Below are 14543 nucleotides of genomic sequence, written 5' to 3' on the forward strand. Positions count from 1 at the left end.
TGACTTCCTGACCCATCCACCATGAATTCCTTCCAGGACTAACTTTATGGCACTGTAAAAACATGCATCCATAACTGATATAACTATCTATAATGTAGTTATTAAGACACACTGAGCTGTTGGTGGGACGTGTTCCACTTGTGAAAAAAAAAGCAAAACTGGAAAATGCTGTGTGGAGACACAGCATTTTCACATGACAACAAGGCCCCTTAGGCTCCTTAAGCTTTCTTAAGTTGAGAAAGCAGCAAACAATGAAAATTATGCATTACTTTAAATTCTGCTGCAAAACTGGGGTAAGTCATGAGTAACATTTTAGGTACTGGGAAAAGGAGGCTTTGCTAAGCATTAACATTTCTGGGAATTTATAACGCTCTTTATTCTCAGGGCCTTGCATCCTCTGAGGGTCAAATCCAACTGTCTGTCAAATTTCTGAATGAGACAGCTTTGTCAAGAACAGAAACAATGACCACATTCTATATTTTAAGTTCTCGTCTTGGGCCTGGATACATTTATTTTTCAGACCTTATGGCTCACCGGATTACAAAGCGCACTGTTGATGAACGTGTCTGTTTTCATACATAAGGCGCACCGGATTATAAGGCGCATTAAGCAAAACAAAACCGTCAAATTTTACTCAACTCATTCTTCTTGCTTCCTCCACTTCTGTACCATTGATTCATTAGTGCTGAATTCTCTCGCAGCTGCTCTATTCCCATGTTGTTGCAGTATATTAATGACTAACCTCATATTGTAGATGGATTATCTCAGTTGTTCTCCTGACTGAAGTTTGGTTTGTTTACAGCATCCTGCCATGCAATTGCTTGGCAGGATGCTATTAAGTGGAAAAAAGTTAGCATTCATCTTCCAGCTTCACTGTATTTACGTAATGCTAACATAGCTGTGATGCTAGCAATCGTGTAGCACATCATTATATACCAGCTAGCCCAACTTCACTAACCCTACTTCTTAGTAACTGGTATTCTTAACCAGTTATGAATATTGACTTGATAATGGCTATTATAAATGTGGAAAAGCTAGATGTTCCCTGTGACACTCCTTTTAGGTTGGATCTAATTGGAGTGATACTGTTCCTACTGGTAATAAAACAGTGCTTAGCTTTGCTATAACAACACTGACAATTCCATTGCATTCCATTTTATGTATATAGCACCAAATCACAACATCAGTCACCCCAAGATGTTTTATATTGTAAGATTAAAGACCCCACAGTAATATAGAAAAAATACCCAAAAATCAAATGACCGTTTGAGTAAAAAGTGGGGGGGAAACTCCCTTTTAACAGGAAGAAACCAGAACCAGGCTCAAGGAGAGACAGCCATCTGCCATGACTCGAAAAAATAATTTATTTACATATTTACTTTTTTCTTCTTACACCGGGTTGTATATTTGTACATTTTTATACATGCTCTTTATCTCACTGTACAACTGTATGGTGACAACAAAGGCATTCTACTCTATCCTATTCTAAAACGAGTAATACATGGGAAGAAGTCAAATTGGGCCATCTGTATAATAAGTTCATCTAATGCTTAAAATTAGTTTCTCCATCTCAGATTTCGAGAAAACATTATGACAAAGCATTTGGAAGACGGGGGCAGCAAAATCAGCTCTTAATGCACTGTGCCCTTGGTTAACGCTGCTTTTCTTGAAAGTAATTTTTAGATCAGAGTGATTAACCTTTTGGCTATCGTACAAATGAAACTTGTAATATTCAAATAGGAAGCGCACTGGCCAGATTCTGCCACTTTTTTGGACTGGGATTTTGCCAGTTTGCATAAGGAACAGTGACACCGTTGGCACAGCAGAGCAGAAATGTGAGAACGTATCTGTCCTGCTTTCTGTTGCTGATATATACATCGTGGTCACACGCTGTCATATGCTTGTCATTGAGTGTAAGCAGCAAATGGCAGAGAGAAAACAATGTGTGTCAGAAAGAGGGAGAAAAAAGTTTGGCACTCCACGATGCTGAAAGCGGGGCCAAGAAAAGCCGCTCAGGTGTCACTATTGCGCGAAGTGACAATAGAATACGATAGAAGCTACCTTTGCAGCGACCGCCGACAGGACACTTGTCAGAAAATAAACAGCACCGCGGCTTTACATTGTTGTTTGGGGGTGTTGGGGAGGAGGAGGAGGAGGAAAGGGGGGAGCTCTGAGGTTGGGGACGGAGGGGGGGGGGGACCGTTGGTGAGTGAGTGCGTTACATGAAAACAAAAACACAGAGACACGGGCTATCGCTTCGGGGAGCTTCAAATCGAACGCCCCGTTCAGCACATAACCGAGGCGTGTGTTCACAAAATGCATCCCGCGGTCAGTTTTATGTCAGCATACACAATAACGTTCACGGTTATCTTACCCGTCTTTGCGCTTAGCTTTATAAACGTGCCCGTAGGTGCCTCGACCCACTTTGCAACCTTCATATTCGAACAGATCTTCTACTCTCTCTCTCTCCGCCGCCAGCTTTGTTTTGAAGTCGTAATCCATTTTAACCCATAAATACGCCTTAATTTACAATAAAATAAAATATTAATTATAACATGCATTAATTAAATAATCTGGTCGTTTTATTCCCCCACCATTTCCTTGTTTGGGATTTTGGTCTGCTCCGCTTAATGTTCACTGGCTCGTTGACGTTTCTAATTGGCGCGCGTGGCTCGCTGGGTATGGTAGTTCTTATGAGCAGGCGCCGCAGTTTGCCGCGTTGTCAGGCAAGCTATGGCAAACTACAACCCGCGTTTCTCGCTGCTGTTCGTTGCACTTTGCGTACTCATGAAAGCTCTTCAAAAATGCGGCCGTCGGTGGTTTGAGGTTACCTTTTTTTAACGTCACGTAAGATGAATAAATAAATGAGCTAAACGGATCCTCGTTATCTGGATTATTATTATTATTATTATTATTATTATTATTATTATTATTATTATTATTTAATGGTCGTAATAATAATGGTATTGCAAAAGCTGAACAACTGTGTACATATGCAGTGTATTCATTTAATATAGTTAGAGTGACCACTTCCCACCAAACTCAATGTGATCCGAAGGGTATGGGACCTATTATAAATTGTTTAAAGATATCAAGTGCTATGTGTAACTTAAGGATATGTGCAAACATCCTGGGTGTTTCTGGGGTTGTTTTTTCCGGGGATAATATGAGTTTTCCAACTTCTTAACTGTTATTTTAGCTGATGTTTTTTCTGATAAGCATCTAAGTAGGTCGCTTCATCTCTTTTTAAGACACAGTTTTCTTTTGAGATTTAGATTCATTTTTTACTTTTGTGAACTACAGTCAGCCAAAAAAAAAAAAAAAAACAAGAAAATTGTTTAGTGCAGTTAGTGGTAAACATATGAAATGTCTTCCATAAATAAAGGTTATGAAAAAACTAAACAACAACATGATGGAAGACCCTTGCCTTCTATAATAATCGATAGGTTTTTGACATGCACACACACCTGTATATGTAGATGAGTGACGTCATGTCATATGTATGTGATTCATACTTAATTACTGTCCTTCTATTGGGTGACAATTGTATGTGTGAGTTCCCACTGCCCGGAACACAATGAGATGAGACAAGTAAGTCCTGTAACACATACAGTAGATTTTTATTATCCTTTGGGATTTCTTTCACCTGTTTTCCTTCTATGAGTACACTCTTTTACTAAAACGAATACCTGCGCAGTCCAGTTTAGTTCTATCAAATTTAACAATTTGGTCATATTCTCATTTAAGTGGTTTATATCTGATATTTGCAGTTTAATATCAGTATTATAGTACCATTAAGCGAAAAAACAAATTATACAGTTTAAAAAAGAGAGAGCGTACAAACGAAAATTAATGTGATAAGTAAACACAATGGCTTGTGTTAGAAAAACACGCAGTTACGTAATCGTCGTGAACAGAAGAAAACTTATCAGAAAAGGACTTTTACACGAACATGCCGTCAACTGTCATACTGGCCTTCGTAAACTTAAATTCAGATATCATGTAATGTTGATGTTGCTATATATATATATATATATATATATATATATAATATGTATTTCCAGAGGAAAGCTACATGCAGGCGGAAAAGTTTCATGACGGAAGACCCGCCTTCTATTATAATTGATAGGTTTCTGGCCAATCACAAATCCCAAGATATGGCTTCGCGTTCAGATTGGCTCGAGGTGAGGCTTACGTAGGGCTACTGCCAAATAAAAGCTCCGCGCGGTCTCCATTCAGCGCTTACACAGTATGGCCGGCGATATTAGCTAGCGCTCGCTAACGGTATTCTCTGCTAAAGGGAAGACGGTAACTCAAGCAAATCAACTCCTGGATTGTTTTAAGGACTGAACCTCACTAAATAATAACAGGTCGAGGAAGGAGTAATTAAGCTGTAAACGTTATAAACGACGTTGTAATATTTTTGGTTGTTGGGTGTCTGTTGTCTCACGATGGAAGATAACGGTGCACATTTCTTCGAGGGGACCGAGAAGCTGTTGGAGGTGTGGTTCTCTCGGCAGGATGAGACCAAAGGAAACGGAGACCTCCGTACCATCCCAAGGTTCGTGTCACTTGAGTATCTCCGGGGCAGTGTCAGTCCACAGCAGCCTAGTGGTACATTGACAGAAACACCGGCTACATGCACGGCTTCAGTGGTCACTTTTTGAGATGTATAACAACTTGAATATTATACAGTCCCGTTTCCGTTGACACTGTATTCCTTATAGTTATTAATCCACCCCTGGATAGACGGCAAGCATTGAAGTGAACCAAATCTAACCGTGGATCCTTAAGCTGGGGAGCTAGCTAACGTCGCCATTGGAAAATGGACACCTCCCCCTTTTAACAGTGGCTGAGTCATTCATTCTTCACCCTGGGAGCTTGCGGTAATTAATATATTCAGCTCCCATCGCTTGTTTTTGCGAGATGATTTGTCGCATGAGGCTTGAACGCCACCATGACAGCCAATTTAGAGCTACTTCATTTAAGCTAGTCCCTAGGAAAAAATATTCGAATTATCAGCCGTCTCCTGAATTCTCCGACGCTGTGCAGATTGCTTGTGATTTAGTGATGAGGCGATCTTATTGTCGTTATTTGCCAATTGCTATATATATTCGTGCTCGTGTGCACTAAATTGCTTGGTCTTTGTAATTACATATGCTTTATTTTTTCCTGCGTCACTCTACAACGAGGGGGGCATGTGAGACATGTGGTCGTCCGTTGTCACCGCGTGCCTTGCTGGCACGGAAATAGATTCAAGTATTCCAATTCCACTTTTAATTTTTTTAATTCTTTACTTTTTAAGGCTCATAAGTGATTGGGGAAAACCGTCAACCTTTCCCTCTGCCCTTGCGGTTGCTAAAGGCTGGCCCCAGGTCTGTTACCGCTGTCTGTTTAACCACAGAGAAACTGCGTAAAGTCGTGTTCACGTTTTCGGCCATGCGGTGCGCTCGCTCCTAGTTGCTCTGATTGGTTAGAGGGTTCCCTGTTACGTTGTGCCGCGGGGCACTTGGTTACGTTTAAGGACTGAGGGGGGCATGGATTCTGAAAAATCCATGTGGGTTCAGTTCTTGTGAGAAATTCGGTTTTTGCTTGCTAGCAAAATTAGCTGGTTTGAAATGCACGTTTTAAACAACCTTTAACAAGGAGAAACCTTAAAGGCAGACTTGTACCGTGTGTCATAATGATTTTTTGCTTCCCAGACTTTAGTGGAACTTGTCCACTGTAAAACAAATAGATTGTTTAAAATCACCTGGGTTATGTCACCTATAGAGGTAAGAATGGTACTGATTCTTTAATGTAAGGTGAGAGTAAGTGAAAGTGTTAATGGTGTCCACTGCCTTTGCTTAGGGTTTTGTTTTTAATCTTTTTTTTTCTCTGGCAGCTTGTCATTTCATGACTGGTTCAAGGAGGCCAAATCATCCCCAGTGATGGGTGACTTTTTCTGGTTAATGACCAGATCAGGGGCTGGTTTATAACAAGTGTGTAACCATTGGAGTGAAGGAAAGCTGGCATTAATTTACAGCCAGAGGGCAGATTAACAGCTCAAAGGGACACTGTCAGTGGATCAGACTCGATGGACGTTAGCCAATGTCCAAATAAGACCACAAGGGCATCTGATTCACAAATGTGAAGCTTGCTCACATTACCTCTGCTGCCACTTGTCAGGGTTCAGACTGCATACCAAGCACTTCCAGTGATTGTAGGGGAGACTGGTTCATAAAGTCATAGCATATTCACCTCTAAACACCTGAGAAATTTACTATTCCCTGTGTTCCAGCCATCCAGTAAGTGAGCACTTTTCTGTCTGATAAGCGGCAAACGTTCCAACATGTGCCGTCTTGATCAGCAATGTGTTCATAATCTCTGGGATACATGAAAACAGGTTTGACGCTTTGCTTTCTTTGAGGAAAATATGATCTCGTTGCACAGCTAGAAATAACCTCTGGTGTCGATTTCACACCGAGGCAGGAGCTGACACAGCTTGCTAATGCTTGGCCTCTGGTATGAAACTGGGAAGTAGGCATGTCGCAACAGCTCTGTTATGTTCCGGTAAGTGATCGAGCTGAACTGTATCCAGACATACCTGTAATGCCTTTGTTCATCTTCCAAATACACTGTTGACATTGCAAATGATATAATATGATTAAGAAGAGTTTAGATGGTACTATGGTATACACTCATTCTCATCAGGCTTGGCCTTGATGGCAAACTAAAGATGTTGAGTCTTTGCATTAAGGACAATGCCAAAGAGAAGCTGGTATATAACAAAATCATCTTAAAGGCACATCGCCTGCATGGCCAGATTTAGAGTAGCTTATAGCATGATTTAGAGTTTATATCATCTTGCTCCAATGTTGGTCCTCGGTGCAGGACCTTTGTTTATCTTCTGAGACGTGCAGTTTTGAAATCCTTCACATCCTTTTATACAATTTTTGCTATGCACAAACTAAAAACCAGATTTTTAAATTGGTGGTGTTTTGGGCTGGAAGTGTAAAAAAAACTGTTTACTTGTTTATGTGTTGACCTTATTTGAAACTTGATATTTGAGCACATTTGACTCCGTGATACCATACCTAGCTTTTTTGCCCCCACCCTCTCAGAGGAAGTGATGTTCACAACAGATGATGTAAGCCTGTCACTCTGAGGACAATGTTGTTAAGGGATTAGATGAAGTGTTGTTTGTGGTACTGGAAGGTAGTAAACATATTTGTAGTGTAGTTTCTTGGGCCATTAGGCCCGAATACAAAAGGCTGCAGTGTGAACTGTATTATTCTTGATTTTGTTGTCTTTAGAACAATGTCTTGAGAGATGCATTGTTTGTGTTTATTTGTTTTTGTGTGTTTTCCTCAGTCATCTAGTTATTTGTAGATTGACAAGGTAGAAAGGAACATAATTGGGTCTTGCATTTTTGCCCACAGCCTTTATGCATACTGCTGCAGTCTAGTTACTGAGGAGCATTTCTTTTTGTTAGGTTCTTTAGAAAAGCCAGTTTCATAAAGCATTCATTATTGAGCTGCTGGTATGCTTTCATCGAACACTTTATTTCTTGGAACGTTTGTCTTGCAGCCCAGGCCCCCACTGTGAATGGGTTTGGCTGCTCTTCCAAGGTTATAATGTGACCCAGCTGTCTGGGTGGTGTTCGGGGGGCAGAGGCAGCTGCTAGAAGGTGTGTGTCTGCTGTAGGTGCAGAATAAGTCCACATTACCCTACAGCCATCTGCACATGGTGGAAAACACATTTCAGTCTGAACAATACCTCTATTGATATCATCAGTATTGTATGCCCAGAGCATACTCTGGCACTGAAATTGTTATATGCACTTACTTTTTCAGTGTAAAGACTACAGCAAGCTTCATAGACTTCTCTGTTCAAAATCCTGAAAACATTCCAAACTTGGCCATGTTACATAACCACCAATAGTTCTTTCCTGTAGTGGGTGCCACTTTAAAATGACCTCAAAAGAGAACAACTTTGTCTTTGTATGCATTTAACTTGTGTTCTTTTTCTTTCAGGTTTGAGTGGGACAAACTTTTGGAAAATGTGCATTGTTTGATAATAAGTGTGACAAAGACTGACAAGCAGGAAGCTTATATACTCAGGTGAGTGCCTGCGCAATACCTGCAGAAAGTCTTTCCAACTAGACGTTAACCTAATTTCCATTAATGACAGTCTCAGGTGTCAGTATGGGCATGTACTCTACATGCAAAGATACCAGGCTTACTTAATCATCATTACGTATCATAGAATATAATGAGGGAAACGATGCTCTGTGGTTATTGGTGACTAACTCCTTGTCTCTACAGTGAGAGTAGCATGTTTGTCTCCAAGAGACGTTTCATTTTGAAGACATGCGGAACCACCCTCTTGTTGCAAGCACTGGTGCCTCTGCTGGAACTCGCCAGGGAGTACTGCGGCTTCGACACCATTGAGGTTAGACTGGTGTAGCATTTGCATGACAAAGCTTATTTCATCTCAATCTGAACGAGCTGTATCAATGAAGCTGATTAGTTGCGTAGGTTTATTCATTAGTGTCTCGTTTGCAGAATTTCTTCTACTCCCGTAAGAACTTCATGAAACCAGCCCATCAAGAGTTCCCTCATCGAAACTTCCAGGAAGAAGTGGACTTCCTCAGCCAGATTTTTCCCAGTACGTGATACATGAAACTCTGAAATGTGTTACACACACAAGTAAAGGGTAGGGCTGTTCGATATAACAATATATATCAGATGATGATATAAAAACATCTATTGTTTGTTTCGTGGTGTCGCAAAATAAACTGTTTACGGAAGTATTTTTTCATCATTTTGATGGTCACTGTAGTGGCTATATTAATTTCCTAAAGTTATTTAATATTATTTAATATTTTATATAACCACACTACAGATGGACAAGCGCCTGTTTTTATGCGTTGTCGTTAGCAACAACAACGGTAACACCATCGCTTGTCCGCTTGTTTATGTTCCACATAAACCTTTCACAATAAAGCTCAAGATCCTGTTTAGACTTTTCAAAATAAACTGAATCACGTGAAAGAGCAGATTATTTATAGATGAGAAGTAAAAAAAGAGCCACCAGGTGCTAAAAAATAAACCTTAGACTCAAACGTTAGAACAGGCTCTTTTCCCCGCAGCACGCCGTGTAATAAATACTCACAAAGAAAACTGCGGCCGTTACAACTTATGTCTAAAAATGTATAGTTTCATGCATCGGTTAAAACACTCGACTCCAGGTACATGACGCGCAGCTGGAAACACTTCCCGCAAGTCGAGCTGCCTGAGATTCATCGAATTTATAGAAAATGTTACATTTTTGTGATTTATATCGTTATCGGGACGATAGAATTCTTATATCGGGATATGAGATTTTGGTCATATCGCACAGCCCTAGTAAAGGGTGTTTGTAGCACAGTCTGTTGAATCCCTGACGCTCTGAATTTACAGCGGGAAAATGCCCAGGGCAGTTCCTGGTTTATGGCTGCTCCTGGCAAACAATCTGCTAGTTGTTTAAACAAAAAGCTGGACTAGTTGACAAATCTAAAAGACAGAACTCCTCAACCACTACCCCGACAAAAAATTGAAATCAAACACACTTTAAATGATCAAAGTGAAATGTTAACCAACAAACATTTCATGTGTTAGCTGTATTAAGCAATTAGCACATTCCTCATTGATCAAACATAATCTTAGCAGTGCTGTTAGCAGTAGGCTTCTCCTATGCTAACATTGACAACTTAGTTCTATAGCTTATTCTGACAACACCAACATGCAGCTTTTTAGCACAAAAGAACTACAGAGCAGCACTGCTTAACATAGCTGTCATCTATTTACCCTCATGAATAAAGTAATAAAACTGTTTGGCACTGACTAGCGGGGTTGGTGAACCTTTAAATATCCAATCATGAGACACACCCTGATTCTGATTGGTTAATGCAACTCTTAGGTTTATGTTTTTTATAGATCAGGTAATCATGTATCTGTGATCATCATCTGTACCCAAGCTGTTTTAATCGTTTAAGAACAAATGTTGACTGTTGCTTGTAATATTGAGACTATGGAGTGCATTGTTTATACTATAGCTGTGGGGAAAAGGAAATTCAGTATTATCACAGACTGTAATCCTGTGTAGCTTTTACCATTGTGGCTTCTCTTCAGAGCTGCCTAATGTTTTTGAGTTGATTACAAACGGTAACCATAATATTCCCTCCTTTTACAGATGGTGCAGCCTACTGTATGGGACGTTTGAACTCTGACTGCTGGTGAGCATTAAAATATCCCACACTGGCTTAATATGCTAATAGCTAAGATGGTCAAGATTTTCAGTCATGAAATATAATTAAATATTTGTGGTTTCTGGAGTTCAGCACTTGTCAGTGAATGTTGGTAATCTGTGACAACAAAATGCCAATTCATAAGGGAATTGACCTTTAGTTTAAATTGAAAGGATGTTCAAGGCCTCCTCTCATAGGTAGCAGCTCCATGCATCCTCCAGGTTTGAAAATCTTTAATGCCCCCTTGCATCTCTCCCACAGGTACCTGTTTACTCTGGATATGCCAGAGTACTGGGAGAACAAGTATGCTGATCAGACGCTGGAAGTTCTGATGAGCGACCTTGATCCAGCCATCATGGACCAGTTCTACATGAAAGACGGTGTTTCCGCAAGTGAGGTCACTCGTGTAAGTTTTCCCCCGGTTTCCCCCCAGAACAAGCATGTGGTAGTAGTTTAACCTTCGTAATCACGGTCTCGTTCTGTTCTCGCAGATGAGTGGAATTCGTGACCTGATACCAGGTTCTGTGATTGATGCCACAATGTTCAACCCTTGTGGATACTCGATGAACGGGATGAAGACTGACGTGAGTGGCGTTTTGTTTCTTCATCATAGTTGCGCGCTCAAGCAAATCAGTGATGCGACTTTGCTCATTTTCCCCACAGGGAACCTACTGGACCATCCACATCACCCCAGAGCCAGAGTTCTCCTACGTCAGCTTTGAAACAAACCTCTCCCAGACATCATACGATGAATTGATCAGGAAGGTTGTGGAGGTGTTCAAGCCAGGAAAATTTGTGACTACACTCTTTGTCAATCAGGTGCATTTCAAATCCAATTTTGCATCTACCCGGGGGGGGGATTTTAAACTGCTTCCTGTAAAGTTCAATTCAATTCAATTTTATTTATATAGCGCCAAATCACAACAAAAGTCGCCTCAAGGCGCTTCATAGATACAGAGAAAAACCCAACAATCATATGACCCCCTATGAGCAAGCACTTTGGCAACAGTGGGAAGGAAAAACTCCCTTTTAACAGGAAGAAACCTCCGGCAGAACCAGGCTCAGGGAGGGGCGGCCATCTGCTGCGACCGGTTGGGGTGAGAGAAGGAAGACAGGATAAAAGACATGCTGTGGAAGAGAGACAGAGATTAATAACAGATATGATTCAATACAGAGAGGTCTGTTAATACATAGTGAGCGAGAAAGGTGACTGGAAAGGAAAAACTCAATGCATCATGGGAATCCCCCGGCAGCCTACATCTATTGCAGCATAACTAAGGGAGGATTCAGGGTCACCTGGTCCAGCCCTAACTATATGCTTTAGCAAAAAGGAAAGTTTTAAGCCTAATCTTAAAAGTAGAGATAGTGTCTGTCTCCCGAATCCAAACTGGAAGCTGGTTCCACAGAAGAGGGGCCTGAAAACTGAAGGCTCTGCCTCCCATTCTACTTTTAAATACTCTAGGAACAACAAGTAGGCCTGCAGAGCGGGAGCGAAGTGCTCTAATAGGGTGATATGGTACTACAAGGTCATTAAGATAAGATGGGGCCTGATTATTTAAGACCTTGTATGTGAGGAGCAGGATTTTGAATTCAATTCTGGATTTAACAGGAAGCCAATAAAGTGGTTTGTTTTTGTTTTTTCTCCTGCAGAGCTCTAAATGTCGCAGTGTCTTTTCTACTCCTCCAAAAATGGAGGGCTACAAGCGCCTCGACCGCCAGTTGGCTCAGTTCAACGATTACAATTTTGTCTTCACAAGCTACACCAAGAATCGCCAGCAGAACCAGCAGCAGAGCTGAGGGTCGAGGATGAAGAGGCGCAAAAAATGTGGCGCCTCAGCGCTCCCACGTTGCGGTGCGCTTCACCACCCAGTAGCGAGCTTGTCATCATCGTCTCTCCTGTCCCACCCTCCCCGCTGCTGCTGTCGCCATCCAGATTGTCCTGGTGTCAGCGATGGCGCTGCTGCCCCTACTTTAACTTCCAGTTTGAGTTGTTTGCATTGTTGTACCCGTGACTTAGATCCCTTGCATGAAAGCTCTTTTCTCTGTTACGATATTCTAGCCCACTCTTGCTGTGATCTTGAAGTGCATGTAGAGGTATTAAACACGCTCTATTTCAGGCTGTCCACCTGTGCCCAGTACAACGGTCCCTTCCTGCAGGTGTCCCCCCTCATTCCCCACAGACAAGGCTTCCGCCCACCCTAGACCAGGACCCTGACGTGCTCAGATCAGTCCGCCTCTTATAAGCATACTTTAGATCTCATCCATTGATTTAAACTTCAAATTGCACCCACCCACCTAGCTAGCATGACTATTTCTCTACTCTGTTACTGAGTTTATTTTAAAAGCCTGTTTACTCAAGGTACTTGGAGGCAAATCACCTCAGCTCAAGTCGTGCTGAGCTTGGGCATTGTGGGATTGTCTTTGAAATGTCATCTTGCTTTGATGTTGCACTAAAGGTTCAAAAGTTCTCATCTTATTGGTCAGGTTTTGTTCTTTGGCAGCTTTAAATGGTAAACTTTCAGCTTGCACACTTCAGATCTGAGCTTGAACTTTTTACATTGGCCCACATCTGTAGGAAGCGTCTAGATATTTCAACCCAGTCATGCAGCATTCACAGAGGGTTTGGGGAAAAAAAACAAAAAAAAAACCTGAATGTAGCGCAGGCCGTGCAGAGCGGCTTGCTCGGCCATCTTTCGAATGTACATTTCTCTGGAAAGAAAGCCTGGAACAGGTTTGAGCTGAATGTACGACTCCAGACAACGCGCTCACAATGCCCTCTGCTGACCGGCCATTGTTCAGCCCCAGCCCACCGAGAGCCAGCCCTCCTGGCCACTCGCACTGTGTCCAGCTCTGAAAGGAAATAATGAATCAGACACTTTTTGCTTTAGTTGCTCACCAAAGCATTCCCCCCAAACATAATATCCATCCTGTCTCTTTCTGCCACATACAGAGATGTAAGCGCACAAAAGAGGCCCACTAGTCTGAGCATGCCAGGGTGATCCCAGATCATTCCGCATATAACCACTACATAAACTGCCATTTTATGAAATTTATTGTGCCCTCACTTTTTTCTTTTTGTCATTTGGGTCAATGCCCTTTGTTTGCAGGGGGAATCCTGACACACTGCATGTGACTACTAGTGCCGTGTTGCTCAACAGTGTAATGTAGCGCTGTCTCTGCTGTCAGTGTGTGTGCTTCACCTTCCTCTTGTTTTACAAGCTGAAAGTTGGAACTGCCCCAACCTGGTGCATTTTGGATAGGAGGTTTTGTTTGTATTTTATGCCCCCTTTTTGTTTTGGTTTTTATTTTATTTTTTATAAATTTCATGTATCTGTTTAACTCTTATAGATTTCAGGCTTCAGACGGGTGCTGAAAGCAGGAGAAGTTTCAGTCTTGTTTGTGGTTTTGTTTTTATTTGATACCCTACAGCTAAGGTTTAGCTTCTCCTGCCAGAGAATGCTGTTAGAATCTTGCAGATGTGATAGTAGTTTTATTCTGATTTCAGCACTTCACATCATCTAAGGAACTTAGCATGCTAGTCAAGCTAGCACTTGGTAAATTTATCTATATAAGGGCAGGAATTTTGAAAAGTGTCCCTCTAGTGTGGCTACGTGGCTTCTTTTTTTTTTTTTTTTTTTTTTTTTTCCTCTCTCTCTCTTCAATTTTAAGATTAAATGACTTGTAATGGTAGTCTGACTTATATTTTTTAAGAATTTCCATCTAGCAACAGAAATGGTATGCTAGCTGTTGGATTAAGTGCATTTCAGCCTTGTTGGTGTGGTGTGGATCATTGGTGTTTTTATATGGTGAACTCTATTTTGCAGTTTAATGGTAATTGAATTTTATACAAAATATTTTGTATTTCTGCTGCGGACCAATTATTTTATTTTTAATTTTTTTTCTTTCTGCCCTTTGGTTCTAGATGTTTTGTGAAAACAATGTTCCAACAAAGTTAGTCGAGGGATGACCTTTTCCAAGTTGACTAGATCATGTTATCACTTTGCTTTGTGAATTCAAGGAGGCGGAAGCCAGGAAAGCCTCCTGCTTGAGAGGGTACAGTTGCAGGTTGTACTGAATGAGCAACTTTGCTGTTCTAATTCATTTATCTGTTCTCTGGATGGTCAAGATGTGCTAAATATCTGTGCTATGAGCTTAATGCTTCAATAAAAGATACTTAAATGTGAGATCTGTGTGCTTTTATTTTGAAGTATTTTGGCATCAAGACCCTGTAGGACGGTCTGACTGCATCAGAAAGCTTTAAAGGGATGATTAA

General features: G+C 41.2%; 2 protein-coding genes across 2 annotated transcripts in view; one reads left to right on the forward strand and one right to left on the reverse strand.

Annotated features, from left to right (window-relative positions):
• cdk19 (cyclin dependent kinase 19) overlaps positions 1–2632 on the reverse strand; it is a 58206-nt gene extending 55574 nt beyond the window's left edge. The window contains exon 1 of the mRNA XM_006796228.3: positions 2375–2632. Within this exon, the coding sequence (XP_006796291.1) occupies positions 2375–2502 (128 nt within the window). The 5' untranslated portion in view covers positions 2503–2632. The remainder of the gene's footprint in view (positions 1–2374) is intronic.
• A 1621-nt stretch (positions 2633–4253) lies between these two features.
• amd1 (adenosylmethionine decarboxylase 1) lies at positions 4254–12203 on the forward strand. Its single transcript, XM_006796229.3, has 9 exons — positions 4254–4561; positions 8016–8102; positions 8307–8433; positions 8547–8649; positions 10216–10258; positions 10532–10676; positions 10762–10854; positions 10934–11089; positions 11921–12203. The coding sequence occupies exons 1-9, from the start codon at positions 4452–4454 to the stop codon at positions 12065–12067; spliced, it is 1011 nt and encodes a 336-aa protein (XP_006796292.1). The 5' UTR covers positions 4254–4451; the 3' UTR covers positions 12068–12203.
• The last annotated feature ends 2340 nt before the right edge of the window (positions 12204–14543 follow it).

The sequence above is a fragment of the Neolamprologus brichardi genome, chromosome 15 (assembly GCF_056152115.1).
Source record: "Neolamprologus brichardi isolate AB-2024 chromosome 15, ASM5615211v1, whole genome shotgun sequence".
Taxonomy (NCBI): domain Eukaryota; kingdom Metazoa; phylum Chordata; class Actinopteri; order Cichliformes; family Cichlidae; genus Neolamprologus; species Neolamprologus brichardi.

Coding starts and splice junctions, on each gene's coding strand:
- amd1 (XM_006796229.3), top strand. CDS start 4,452: ATGGAAGATAACGGTGCACATTTCTTCGAGGGGACCGAGAAGCTGTTG. Junction 8,103..8,306: donor CAGGAAGCTTATATACTCAG/GTGAGTGCCTGC, acceptor TTGTCTCTACAG/TGAGAGTAGCATGTTTGTCT. Junction 8,650..10,215: donor CCTCAGCCAGATTTTTCCCA/GTACGTGATACA, acceptor CTCCTTTTACAG/ATGGTGCAGCCTACTGTATG.